At 37.9% G+C, this 14631-nt stretch overlaps 1 protein-coding gene across 7 annotated transcripts in view; it reads right to left on the bottom strand.

Moving 5' to 3' along the window:
• Nucleotides 1–3296: 3296 nt before the first annotated feature.
• Nucleotides 3297–14631, bottom strand: part of LOC124553626 (zinc finger protein 708-like) — a 76876-nt gene continuing 65541 nt past the window's right edge. For 6 of the 7 annotated variants that reach the window (XM_047127481.1, XM_047127483.1, XM_047127484.1 and 3 more), the window contains one exon: nucleotides 3297–5783. In XM_047127481.1, the coding sequence (XP_046983437.1) occupies nucleotides 4464–5525 (1062 nt within the window). In that variant the 5' untranslated portion in view covers nucleotides 5526–5783 and the 3' untranslated portion in view covers nucleotides 3297–4463. Of the gene's footprint in view, nucleotides 5784–7275; nucleotides 7388–14631 lie in introns of all 7 variants that reach the window. The other variant, XM_047127482.1, reaches the window with a different exon arrangement.

The following is a 14631-nucleotide window of genomic DNA, read 5'->3' as shown; positions in this document are numbered from 1 at the left end:
TTTGTTAGTATGAAGCATTGCTTAGTCTTCCCAAAGCGTTTGACACATTTTCCAGTGGGCAGATGCTTGCATGAGCACTGTGTGTCGTTGTTGTATGTGGCGCATTTCCTTTGCAATTTAAGTTATTTTCGTTTTTGTCTCTCGTTTATGTTTTATTGTTGAAGTATTATTCTGCAGTAGTGGGGTACAGTAATATCCTTTGTTAGAGTATCGGTTCTTACCAGTCAAAATTACAAAAATTTAACTGAAAACTAAAACTAAAACAATTAAAAATTCCCGGTATTCTAAAAAAATCCCGGGTTTTTCCCGGTTTTCTCCCAGATGAAAAAAATTCCCGGGTTTTTCCCGGACCTCCCGGTTGTCCCGGGTCGTATACACCCTGTTGTTACTGCAGTGACATTGTTTTCATCCTCAGTGTAGGCAGAGTATTTCCCAACTTTCATTATCATCAAATTGAAATATTAAGTAACAAATACTGATAGGAGACATAATTTTAATCAGGGTATCATTTTCACTTTTAATAACTAACTACATGAAAAAGCAAGTATTCACAATGAATTAAAATTTGCATTAAAATACGGAATACTGTATATCAAAAATAAAATAAAATCGTTTTTGTACTTCTAGTGATTACGAAAACAAAAGCTTTCTTTTGTGTGTACGTAAGATGTTGAATTAATTATGTAAAATTTTAAAGATACTGAAAAGTTTTCATAAAAGAACCTTATCAAACTGCAGTAAAGAACCACTGTCACAAATGAGGAGCCTGTCACCAATTCCCTGTGTACCACACCACCAGCACATCATAAACATGGCTGTGATGCACATGGCTCACATCCATTCCAAAAACACTCAGGGACATCGCCTCCTTGTACTGCACAGTTTATTCACATTAGTTGTTCACCGTTTGTTCATGGACAAATACAACCTAAGATTGCTTGCTGAGACTACATTCAGTTTACTGCAGCAAAATGATTACAGGAGATCCTGAATAAAACAGCATATTATGCTAATGGTGGGCTCATTTATGCTTCACTTGTGGACCCAGTAGCAACAATCAGCAATAGAAAACGCTGTTTTGCCTTATAAAACGGGAAAAAGCGTCTAATGTCTAGGTCAACAAACTCTTCCCGTCGTACAGTGCCATCTTCTCAAACTCTACAGAATGTAATGCAGTGAAAATGCATTTGGGATCTACTCACAATAAAGTGTCAAACTGGGGAGATGAGAAAGACGTTGGTTAATTCCTTGACTGTTCAAATACAGTTATATCAGTGACTTACAGAGTGGATTTGGGTTCTGAATGACCACATAGCTGTAAATTGCATGGGATGCATTTCACACAAACAACCCAAAAATGTAGCGACCAAAATATGTTTGGTTAAACTTCAACTATGTCAGTTAATATTAAAAAAATAGAAGGCATGACAATAATGCAATAACTTTAACGTAAGCAGATGTACAGTTTTGTGATGAAAGTGTTGCAGATCGCACAAAGTTGAACAAATATTTTTTGAAGTTTACTTCCTGTTAAACCAGTTTGAGATGTTTTAACTAATGATTTTTCCCGATTTTTTTGTTGAATTCATCTTGATTTTTCTTAGTCATTCTGCTATTTTTGTTTCAGATTTTTAATTTTCAGCCTCAAGCTAACGCTATGGATGTACAAATAAAAAATCTGTAAATGAATGATAGCCTTTTACTTTTATTGTCTAGTTTTATCTTTGAACTCGTTCTAGGATTTGGTTTTAATCAAATAATGAGGTAATTTAAAATTATAATTCCAAAAGGTAGCATCAATACTCATATTAACAGTGTAAAAAATATTATATATCGTGAATTCTAATAAAATATACTAATGTTTTAAGAAACAAAGGACCCCAGCTACAGAAAATATTGAAAGTATAAACATCATTCTTCCTAGATGCAATAAGCATTGTGTAACTTCTGCAAAATTTAGATATTGTCTTCAAAATCACCTAATCAGTCATATAAAAGATGGTAATCATATCCTTTCTTGGAAAATTTTCTGTACATGCCCATGAAAGCCATAGTTAATTATTCTTGCCTTCTACAAATTATCTGCTTGCCTAGACATGACTGAAGACAAGTATTCATGGTTATTTCATCAGGCCTCTGATACAAATGCAGACAACTTTTGTTCTGTAATAAATGTCACCGTAGTCATGCAGATGTTACTTTGCAGGATGAGTCATGTAACATAACTGAGCAAGCAGATGCATTTTCCAAACTAGCAGTATTCTGTTACTTTCTCTGTCTCCCAACCAGTTGATGGCAGTTCTACGGTATCTAATTATTAGTACAGTTATGATACTCACTACCTACTGCTAATGAATAACTTGGCATATCCCACTTCCTGTAGCATTCTCATGCGTTATATGATCATGATGACTGTATGGATTCATGCATCAGTAGAGGTCTCCCTACATAGCTAAGAGCTAAGTTACAAATTAGTTAATATTTGAGTTTTGATTGTGAATTACATTAGTTTGCGAAACTTTGGTCTTGTGATACTTTAAATACACAGGAAGACAGTGTGATGGAATGTCATTAATTACTTCTTCACTCACACCACACTTGTAAACTGCTATCACTTGATGTTTTGATTATCATACAGAGTGGTTGGTGAAGGTACTTAGTGTTTAGTTTTAGGTATTGACTGTTTGGTCTCATGTATTTAAGTGTTTCAAGTAACTTATTTACTTTTTGGTGTTATACATTTTGTACAATGGTGTGCAAAACTTATGGACAATAGTACATTTTGCACAGAAGGTCACTCCTAAGAAATGATACTTATTCAAAGACAATAGTTACACTGAAGTCACCATAATTTATGATGGTACTCTGGGTATTACAAATGGGACACTGTTCTTAATAGAGAGTGCAACATTATGTCCCCCCTGATTATAACAAATGAACCAGCAAAACAATCATGTTCAATTAAATTCCTAGGTGCATTATGTAGTGATAAGTGGGAACATGTAATGCTCTTGAGTCAGAATTTAAGCTGCACCATAAAGAGTACTATTGTAACTCCATGAATAAAGCATGTTGTGCAATAGTTATTAACACAATAAATCACTGCCACGGGAGACCCATTCTTAGTTGAGTGAGAATTATTGCATTTATTGTTTCAGTAAGTTTACTGAGGAACCAACATATGTACCCATTATTACATAAGTATGTCATCCACAGACAGAATAGCATGAACATAAACTGATTGAACAAATAATTTGCATGCAATAATGTAACCAAATAAACAAATAAAAATTCCAAAATTTAAAATTAATGCATTTTCACTACCAGGCAAACCAACAATTGTACAAGAACATTAAGAAAAATGAGAGAGCATAAATAACATATATGTGAACACTACATAAAAATTTTGAAGCGAATGTAATACTTCAGATGGCATGTTACAAGAGACAACAGGTTAAAATGATGGTCACATACCAGAAGAGCCACATAACTGAAAAATGTCCATCACATGACAATTGCCTTGCGATCTTGCAGGTATGACAACACACATCAAACCAGCACATTCAGTAGAAAATTGAAAATATGTTCATCATAAGGAAAGTTGGAAGAAACTTTGAAAACTGCTTGACCAAAAAAAATCTTAAAATAAAATACAAAAGACAAGTAGGTATTTTTGGAAACCTCATGTTTATTCAAAATACAGTATCAAATCATATTCCAAATATAAGAAAGCAATTAAAATTCTCACTAATCTCTATGAGCCTTGAATCATGAGCAGAGCTTAAAAAAAAAAAAAAAAGCATTTTACATGAAATACAGCTCCCTAAAAGACAGTAGTGTATGGGTATAAACAGCAGCTGACTTCCATCCTTCTCTGAAGATGCATATCATTATCACCCATTTTATAATATATGATAACCACAAACAGTACACACATACATATATTTTACTTACATACACAGCACTACTTCTGTGGTCTTCACCAGTGTTAAGATGACTAGCCAAAGTGAATGATACACAACAAATATTATATTTTTGCATAGTATATACAGCATCAAGATTCTTAAGATGCACGCTTTTGTTGAATTCTAAGTGACAAAACAGCTTATAATTTCCTTGCCTATCAAGCGTACCGAATACTGAGTGGTACCTATGATTCCCAAAGTAGATAAAGGATTTCTTACAAAACAACCATGTTCTGGTCTCAACTTCAGTAGGTACATTGAAGTATTAATTATAGTCATGTTTGTATGACCCCTATGTAGCAGTTAGAACTGCAACTTCTGGAAATGTCAAACTGTATTAAGGGATTTGCAACGCTGTCACAGTTTCTTTGATCTCCCTCTATCACAATTCAACACACGTGTCTTCAAAATGTTAGCACCAATAAATGATTTCCTACATATTACAAATGTGTGATCCTCCTCCAATGTGCATTGTTGTAAGAACCTTGCAGACACCAGTTAACGAAGTTTATTTGCCTCAAGTGGCACATTTGTGTGTATTCCTACATGCCTCCTCAGACTGCTCAAATGGGAAAAAGTTTTGCCACAAATATCACATTTGTGAGGCCTCTCTCCAGTGTGTATTACTACGTGGACCTTGAGATGTCCCAAGTCAGTAAATGATTTTCCACAAATTTGACACTGATGTGGTTTGTGTCCAGTATGTACTGCAAGATGCCTTTTCAGACTGCCCAACAGAGCAAAATCTTTTCCACAAATGTCACAAATGTATGGGTTCTTTCCGGCGTGTTTCAATTCGTGCCTGTTGAGAGAATATAGCTCATCAAAAGATTTGCCACAGATTTCGCATTTATGTGGTTTCTTTCCTGTGTGTATCAATGCGTGGGCCTTGAAAGTATCAAACTCAGCAAAAGATTTGCCACAGATATCACATTTGTGGGGTTCTTTTTGAGTGTGTACCAATGAATGACTCTTTAGGGTACTCAACTGAGTAAAAAATTTGCCACATACATCACATCTGTGGGGAGTCATTCCACTGTGTATTAATGCATGCATTTTGAGATAACCCAACTGAGTAAAAGATTTGCCACAAATTTCGCATTTGTGTATTTTATCATCAGAGTGTACAGCTCGATGTCTTTCGATATCACTAACCTGAGCAAAGGCTAGTCCACAAACATTACATTTGTGTGGTCTTTCATCACTGTGGACTGCTGTATGCCTCTTACAAGCACTAGCCCGTGCAAATGTTTTGCCACAAACACCACAACCGTATCCACTATTTAAAGTGCAGATAAAGGCATCGCCCTTGACATTACCACCTGCAGATAAATTGCTGTCATCATCACTTCTGTCTGCTTTCTCTCCAGCACGTGTCATGGTATTTGCATTACAGATGGCATTAAAGGAGTCCTTCAAAGTATTCTCTATTTTCTGGGAGGACGAATACTGTTTCTCAGTTTGTTCCACAACAGAAACTTCTTGCTTGATTTGTTGCTCATTTTCACAGTCATGTTTCCCATGATTGCCAGCAGCTGAGACTTGATGATTCCTATTCATTCTCAAAGGTTTGTTCAAGATTACATAACTGGGAAATATCTCACCATCCAATTTTCTAACATAGATAGGGGGCTGCACACCATTGATGTAGGTAAATACGCTTTATGAGTTATTTTTCTCTGATGTCAGTCCATGTGTGTAAGTGCACATGGGAACATGTCAATTTTCTGTGTTTATCTCCTTCAGCTCACCATGGACCACTCCTTGAAAAGTTTCTTCAAATGAAATGCTACAGCTCTACCAGTACTTTGAATCAACCTGAAGAATGAGAAGAAAGGCATTAAATACTGATTTATAAAACACACAGAAATAAAAGTTCAGTGTTCACCAAAACTAGAGTTATAAATCAGAAGTCAGGCAAGTATGTATATATATATATATATATATATATATGTGGGTATATAATCAGCCAATGTTAGATATTTCAAATTATCACAATATTCTGTCAGGAAGACAGAATTTTGCTAAGGTTAGGCCATTTTATAAGGAAAATTACCAGAGAAATTTCAATAATGACCAACCTCATTACTGCTGACTCAGTTTGCTGAACTTTTAGTAGATATTTTAATTCAGAAATGTCTTAATTTTTTAAAAATATGCTGTTTCAAGATAGTGGTTCATATCAGTTTATTAAAAAATCAATGCAGAAGATCTCTGTTAAGTTTTCCCAAAATAGTAGACTTAATATGTTTCAGTTTTAGCTAAGACAACAGATATGTACAATATTAGATCCTTACTTCTTTGATGTTCATCTCATATGTGAATATCCTCCAGCTGATTATACCAGAGTTCTTATATATGACTAGTAGTAATCCATAAAGGGAAACCGAAGAGTGGAATAAGTAATGATTTTAAAATAGTAAAATTACACTACGCACATGCCTTTTCCCTTGTTTTTAAGGATACTTTTAGGTTTGGGTACACTGCTACAACAGCCACTTAAGTGTATTTGATTGAACTGGAATCAACAACTAGAGCAAGCAGAAACTTTTTTATTGGCTACCTAGTGAACCAAGGGGATACTGACTGCATATAAGAAGAAACAACATCATTTCAATAAATGAAAAAATTACACAAATTTGGAGAGGGATTAATGAATGCAAAAGACACACTCATAGACTGTTTCGTTGGCACTGCAGCAAATATGAACCCCATGTTAATTGAAATAATATATGAGAGGATGGCAATAATTGTAAACTCACCAGTACATCTTGTCAGATATCCTGAAATATTTTCACAAGTCCCCAATATCTGGTTACCTGGGATTCAAGAAGACCCTTAATTGATTCAGATATAGGTCACATCTCGAGAATGCACACAGTGGAGGCTACCATACTGTATTGAGAGTCAGCAAGGCAGCTGATGATTGGGCTGCCCCTCAAATATCTGGAACTCATCATTCCAGCTACAGATAAAACATTCCCGCAGAATGGAACTAAGACAACTTTCAGGTTCCTGGTGGGTGCAATGTGTGGTATGGGCATTAAAGGTTTGTGTGTGTTCCTTATACTGGCATTTGCAGCTTTGTTCTTGTACAAGTAAGTGACAGACTGCTGTTTTCCTTTATTTTTTTGTATTGCCAAGTTTTCAGAGGTGTAACGTGTGTTCTGCAATTGGTGTAGAAAGCATTCTTTTCATTATGCCCCCAGGAACCATGGAGATGGGGTGGTTTCTCTGGCTTAGTGATAAAGGTAATCATACTATGGTTATAGTAATAATGGAGAAGTTTTTACAGAGTAGCCAGGCTAACCTGTGGTTGCTGACAAGCCTTTTCAGTAATTAGATGGGCAACAGTCTGGAGATTGACTCATCTGACCTTGTAGCATATACTCAAGATGACATGGCAAGAGTACTGCGAACAGCTGAAAGCAAGAGAAAATTAAAGCTGTTATTTTTCCCTAGGGTGTGCAGCTCTAGTGTATGAGTAAATGAAGATGAAAATGGCATCCTATTGGATAAAACATTCTGGAAGTAAATTTGTCCTCCACTCAGATCATATGGTGAGTATTACTCAGACATAAGTCATTACAAGGAAAAACAAATTTGGCACATTCCACAGGTCAATGTGTGGAATTACAGATCCCTTAATTTGTTACTTAGGTTAGAGAATTTAAAGAGACATGGATAGGTTGAAGTTTAAATGTATTGGGAATTACTGAAGTATGGCAGCAGAGAGAACAGACTTCTAGCAGGGGAATACAGGGTTATCAACAAAATCAAATAGGGGTAATTCAGGAGTAATCTAATAATGAATAAGAAAACAATAATGCAGTAAGTTACTATTAACATCATAGCAAATGTATTAGGTAATCAAGATTGACACAAAGCCAACTCCCACCACAACAGCACACATTTATATGGCTCCAGTTCTACATATGAGGAGACTGAAATAATATAGAATGAGATAAGAAAACGATTCCGACTGTAAAGAGAGACAAAAATTTCACTGAGATGGGCATATGGAATTCAATAGCAAGAAAAGGAAGAGAAGGGAAAATAGTTGGAGAAGATGGACTGCAGAAAGGAATGAAAGGGGTAGCTGACTGGTAGTATTTTGCATAGAGCATAGCTTAATCCTTGCATAAAAACAACTAAGAAACATGAAATGGTTGCATACATGGAAGAGACCTGATGACAAAGGGAGTTTTGGAATCAGATTTTAAACTGCAAGTGTTTGTAGCCATAGATGAAACTCTTAATCTACTGCTTATGAACTACACATTAAAACTGTGGAAATATGGAAAAGACAGTAAATTAAGGAGATATGCTCTGTATATATTCAATGAAGCACAGATTGGAGATAGTTTCAGAACAAGTATTAAGCAGTGATTTATTGAAATGGGGAAAAAGGATTCTCATAATAATTTCTAATGTTGAAACTACTTAAACTTATGATCCCATATTTTGCCACAATGAACTGAGGACCCAACAGCAACTAAATACCATAAAAGTATATTAGGTTGGACAGGGGAACAACACATTTGGCTAATTTCAAAACTGTATCACGTATAAATAAATGAAGATGTATAACATTCAAATTCAACTAAAAGACTTTTTTGAAAAGTAATACTTACTCAGCATATGCTGGAGGAAAAAGATCATGTTTTACACATACAACTATAACTGAAACCATGAGCTAAATTAATATAACCAAATACAAATAATTATATTAAATTAGTCATCACTTTGGAAATGTTAATAGATACATAAAACCTAAGACCAATTTTGGAATCAGAACGAAAATTCCTGTAAGGTGAGACAATTTACATACAAATTCTCAGTCGTTTTAAATTTCATGAAAATTTCACTATTTTATTTTGCTATGATGGTAGATAGGTTTGTGGAAACATCAGTTCAGTCCAGTCTAGTTGCTACAGCATTAGATGTGTTATTACTTATTATAAACATGTTTACACTTCATTTTGTGGCACCACAACCCTTAAACTGGTGGTGAAAAGGAGAAACATCATGTGCCACTTCACAGTTGTTTGGGATTAAGAGACTAAACAGCGATCAGTCCTTCACTCAAGAGATGATATGTGATAGTGTCCATAATACTTTGTAGTGTCGATGTGGAGGTGTCTCATTATACAAAATAAAAATTACTTATCAATCTGGTACGCTCAATGTGGAAGGAACATAGGACGGCAGGTTCCTTCCGGGAAAAATGGAAGGACTGGCATGCAGCATTAGCTTCCTTGATAGTGCACAATTTTTCTGAGGGCCAGTAGCCTAACAGATGTTCCATTTCAATATGAGAAAAAGTCTCATTTGTACCCGAAAATCCATACCTGAAATTGTCAAACTGATTGCTGAATGAATAATTTCTTCTCTAGCCAAACAGTCAGCCACTTCATTCCCTGGATCATGCACATGACTTGGGAATCTGAGAAAGATAGCTGAGTAGGCAGTACAACTAAGCTCAGAGAAAACATCACAAAGAGCAGATATTGGAGGGTGATCAGAGTAACACCGACGAATGTCCTGGAAACTGCTCATTGTGTCACTAAAAATTAAAATGTGGTTGAAAGAGGTTTGTTCAGTAAAATGCAATGCTCTGTTAATGGCTATCAGCTCCATCATAAAAACGCTAAACATTCCTGGAAACAAATGTTGAACCTGACTGGTGGAAGATGTAAAAGTACATCCCATCCTATCCATGGTTTTAGACCCATCAGTGTACATTACTGTAGCATCCTGAATCTTCTGAAGAACAAAATGGAATAGTTGCTGAAAGGTCATGGCTGTGACATATGTTAGCTCCTTGAAATAGATCAGCTCTAATTCATGGCCTGGGCACTAACCAAGGGGTAGGTGGGGAGGAGGGGAACACTCAGAGAGCATTTTTCTAGGTGTAGGCACCGGTAGAAGGCCTAGCGAAACACTACAAGCAGTAACTGCTCCCAGCGGAGTTTGCAAGTGATGGTACCATCAGAACTTCGGAGGGAACATTCCTGTTTCAGAAAGGAGACTGTCTATGGAAGTAGTCCAGAAGGCACCTGTCTTCCTCCACAATGATGACAGGGACCAACAATGTTAAAGTGAAGGTGCCCCAGAGCAAAAAAAAACCTGGCAAACACAGTCCAATTAAGAGGAGGCAATGGCTTGGTAAATACAGAAAGAAGCACTAACTACACCCCAAGACGCGTGGTCAAGGAAAAAGAGAGTGTTAGGGTCTCATATGCAGCTAGTCTTCAGCTGACAAACATGGGGCAACTGCGTCAGCTTTTTATTACAGAGGAGTTCCAAAAATTGGGACTATGCAACAATATTCAGACACTGGTTACCCAAGGAGAGTTCTATGCCAGGATAGACTGTAGTACAATCACAGATATCCTGACTTTTGTCTTCACTGGGGATAACTGAAGCCATGGGAAATGGTCTAAGTGAAGGCCCTTTGGATGACACTGTGGTTGGTGCATTGAGATATGGTGCAGGGTTGATCAACAGAGGTCACTATCCCATTGATGCCGATAAGAAAGAGTGAAACACTTAGCACAAAGCCCTGCAGGGCACCGGTCTCCTCGACCCTTATAAAGCTGAGCAATATGCCAGCTCTAACACAAAACAACTAGTGGGATAAAAACTGATTAATAATGAGTAGGCACCATGCAATGTTGTATGTCTTATGTCTGGAAAAAGATTGTAATAAAGTATTGGAGCTTAGAAAGTCTGTCAGACTGCTGTTTCCGACCCAATCAGATGGTTGCCTGTGCATCAACTCTCCCAAAAACCACACTGATGGGGACAAAATGCCTTTTGATTCAAAAACCCAGCTTAATGATTGGGCTACTATGCTTTCAAGCAGTTTTCACAGCACATTCATGTGGCTAATCCGTTGTTTCTGGACACAGGTTTTGCCTGTTTTAAGAATTGGGCTGATGATACTATCTCACCATTGTGAAGGGGAAACATATTTTGGTCAAATTTGGTTGAAGACACTGAATAGCTGGAGTCTTTGAATAACATTCACATGCTGGATCATCTGATTATGAATCGAATTCGAATCAGGGACTGGGCCCATAGCATTTGATGAGTAGTCTGAAGCAATTCCCAGTAAGGGAAAGGAACATTATACAACTCAACATGATGAGGTTAGAGGATAGGGACATATCTTCAACTCATCTTTTAAGCATTCAAAAGGTAGCTGGATTTGAGGAGGCCGCTGACACATCACAATGTGAGTCACAAGGTATTCACAGCAAGAACCAATGCATTGGAAGAAATCCAGCCATGAAGGATGTGAGTTTGGCAGCGCAGTAGATTATGAAGTTTGGCCTACACCAGGGATGAAAATGAACATGTTCTCAATTAGGAGTACCACTTACGAGCATTCTTCTTCCTGCACTTAATGTGATAGTAAACGTTAACATAAAGCCATTTAAAAGTAATGAGGGTGCTCTATGAAGGATGTCATTTCAGACACTGCATTGTCCTTTGATGGACCTGGATAGCTGTTTCAATGTGTTTGGTCTACCATGGTACTGGCTGGAACTGGAGGGGACATGTACAAATAGCAGCTCCAGCAGCACAAGTGACCACACTGGAGATGTTCCCCACAACTTAATTGATGAAATCTGACAAATATAAAGTGAAGGTGACAGCAGAGGTATATAACTGCCAGATGGCTCTCTGAAGTGCCTAATTTAGAAATTGATCTGTTGGATGGTGACAAGGAAGTGACAGGATTACTGGAAAATGATTACTGTCACAAAGATTGTCAAGTAGTGACCTCTGTAGTGAAGAGATTGGGAGAAGAGATCATAAAGTTGACAGCTGGAAAGGTGCCACTGGTGGTACTAAAGGGGGTATGGGTACGTTACCGAGCGAACACAAATCAAGATAGGAGAGAATTGTTCAATCAAAATCTCTACCACACAAAATGGTACTTCCCTACAGGGAGTGGTGCACATTAAAACTGCCAAATAGAATGAAAGGGGGGGGGGGGGGCAGATGGATTACAGTAGTCATAAAAGTAAGCAGCCTGTCTGGAGGTGAATAAATGTTACAAATGGTGGCTGTTGGGTTCATTTGCACTAGCACTGCTACTGCTTCTAATACGGTATGGAGGGAGATCCACTCACTGACGAGGTTTCTATGAACCACTGTACAGATGCATCCAGATGGCATCTTATATGTATTATTCTGACAGAATGCAAAGTAACTTTGAAAATTGTGGAATGGTCATCAGTGAAGCGTGTTTCTTGGAGAACAACACATATCACAGAACAAGATGAAACTGCTAGTTGTAGTTCCAGCAAGTAGCCATAATATCCATGCAGTTCCATTGGATCATCATATTGAGGGTGTCCTGGTTAGCTGTGAAAAGGTCAGGAGAATAAGCCACGCCCCAGGACCACTGCCTGTCACCAGTAGGATGGGTTGGTTGGGTTGTTTGGGGGAAGAGACCGAACTGCAAGGTCATCGGTCTCATCGGATTAGGGAAGGTCGGGGAAGGAAGCTGGCCGTGCCCTTGCAAAGGAACCATCCCAGTATTTTTCTGGAGCGATTTAGGGAAATCATGGAAAACCTAAATCAGGACGGCCGGATGCGGGATTGAACCGTCGTCCTCCCAAATGCAAGTCCAGTGTGCTAACCATTGCGCCCCCTCGCTCGGTACCAGTAGGATGGAACAACAGCAATGAACATTGGTTCACAATCTAATGGCATGGAGGGATCCAGCACCTGCACAGTCACCAGAGGAGCCTTCTTCTGAGAATTCTTCTTCTTCTCTTTCACAACTTTTGGCAGTACAAGGATGGAAGAAGAGCTAGCAGTCCTGCGACCCAGAGGCTGTGGTTCCTTCCATCACTGGCTGGTGTTGTGTGTGATCTGTGGATTTCCAAGGAGAGGGGGTACTGAGAGCAAGCCCTATCATCAGTAGATATAGGAGGAGGAAGGAGGAAGTTGTTTCTTCAGCTGGGGGCAAGGAGTGATTCACAAAGATAGTGGTGCAGGAACCACAGGTGAGGAGAGTGATGGTAGAGTTGATTTTGAAAAAGTTGAAGCGTACTCTGATTAAAATTACTTTGTGATTGACGTTTCAGCAAGTCAATAGTAGGTGCCCACTGCCAACAATATTAGTTCTCTCTCGAGCACCATGTGCTCTCTTTAATGCCTGTTTTGTAGGTATGTGTACATGCCAGCAACACTGCTCCCCCCTCCCCAACCACTACAATGTGACAATCACGAAGTATCTTTAATCGGAGTGTAGGTGCGGAGATATCCATGACTTCTGAATAATTTGTCATCATGTTAGTTGTACGTATAGGTTTATATCTTTGGCTTGCCTCAGTGTATGACAGATAGTCAATTGATTTATATTCTTTTATTTTATTTTCTATTTTCAATACTGGACAAACTGGTTAACTTAGAGGATGGTATTCTCTACAATTTGTACACAAAGGTGGTTGTCTGCAAGGACAACCTTCATGAAGTGATCTTCCACTGTTTCAACATTTTGGATCTGGCATGCAGTGGGGTGTCATGTGTCAAAAGCATAAGCACTGGAAACAACTAGTGGGTGGTGAGACATAAGGTTTCACATCATGTCTACACATCACAACTTTAACTTTTTGTGGAAGAACATTTCCATCAAAAGCGGGGATGAAAATGCTGCATCTATTTCGTTATCTTTAGGATCTTTCAGTACCTGTCAGACAAAATGTACACCTCACGATTCTATATTAGCTTGCAGCTCTTCATCTGTCTGGAGTGTCAGGTCTCTGTGAAAAATAACTTTTCGTCCCATATTCAGAGTTTTATGTGGAATAACAGTCACTGGTATATCATTGAATCTTTCATGTCTGAACTGTTTGAGATTATGCAGCAGAGGCAACTTTAAATAACAGTGATGCATATAACATTTCTCCCAATGAGTCTACCTATGTGTTCCAAAAAAAAATAATGGTTCACATAACAGTAAAAGTATTTCCACCTATTCTAGTGCACTCTGGGTACCAAGTAAATTGTTTCGTTTCCAGTCTTTTGGTTCGTCTCTATTCTCATAAAGCAGCCACAGCAGGGAAAGTATTTGGATTAAAGCTTATGACCATTACATTGGTTCAGTCTGATGTGTTTCACATACAAAATGTCACCCAGTTAAAGGAAAGGTCATGTAGGATGATGCCCACTGCTGCAGTCCTCGTGCCTCATGAAAATGGGCATCTACTCCTCAGCATGAATGGGGAGCTAGCAGCTCAGGCATCCGCAGTATGATCCATCTGTTTTCAAAGGGATCTACTGATAGGATACATAATGACCCCATCATGTTGGGCTGGCTACTGCATTGGCTTCTAAGTGTGTATTTGAATCTACATGGTTATTGTGGACAGAGGCTGAAGTCCGTTGGCGCTTTTTAAGGTGTTCTTCACAAGTCATTCACACTACAGGAAAAAAATTCAGCTGAAAAATTGCTGTATACAGTATATAGATCTAAATGTAAACAAAAGGAAGTTAAACCTAGATAAATAGCCAGGTCAACATCACAAATTTTCACCTTGGGATAGAGATTAAGAGAAATAAGGATAATCAGCAATAAGAGATAGCAGCACAAGAAAGGATGTGAGTGCTGCAATATCTAGGTGCCCCATGTTTGCTACACAGT

Source organism: Schistocerca americana, chromosome 11, assembly GCF_021461395.2.
Source record: "Schistocerca americana isolate TAMUIC-IGC-003095 chromosome 11, iqSchAmer2.1, whole genome shotgun sequence".
Classification (NCBI taxonomy): Eukaryota; Metazoa; Arthropoda; class Insecta; order Orthoptera; family Acrididae; genus Schistocerca; species Schistocerca americana.
The sequence above is the reverse complement of the archived record's forward strand: the minus strand, read 5'-3'. Positions and strand labels throughout refer to the sequence as shown.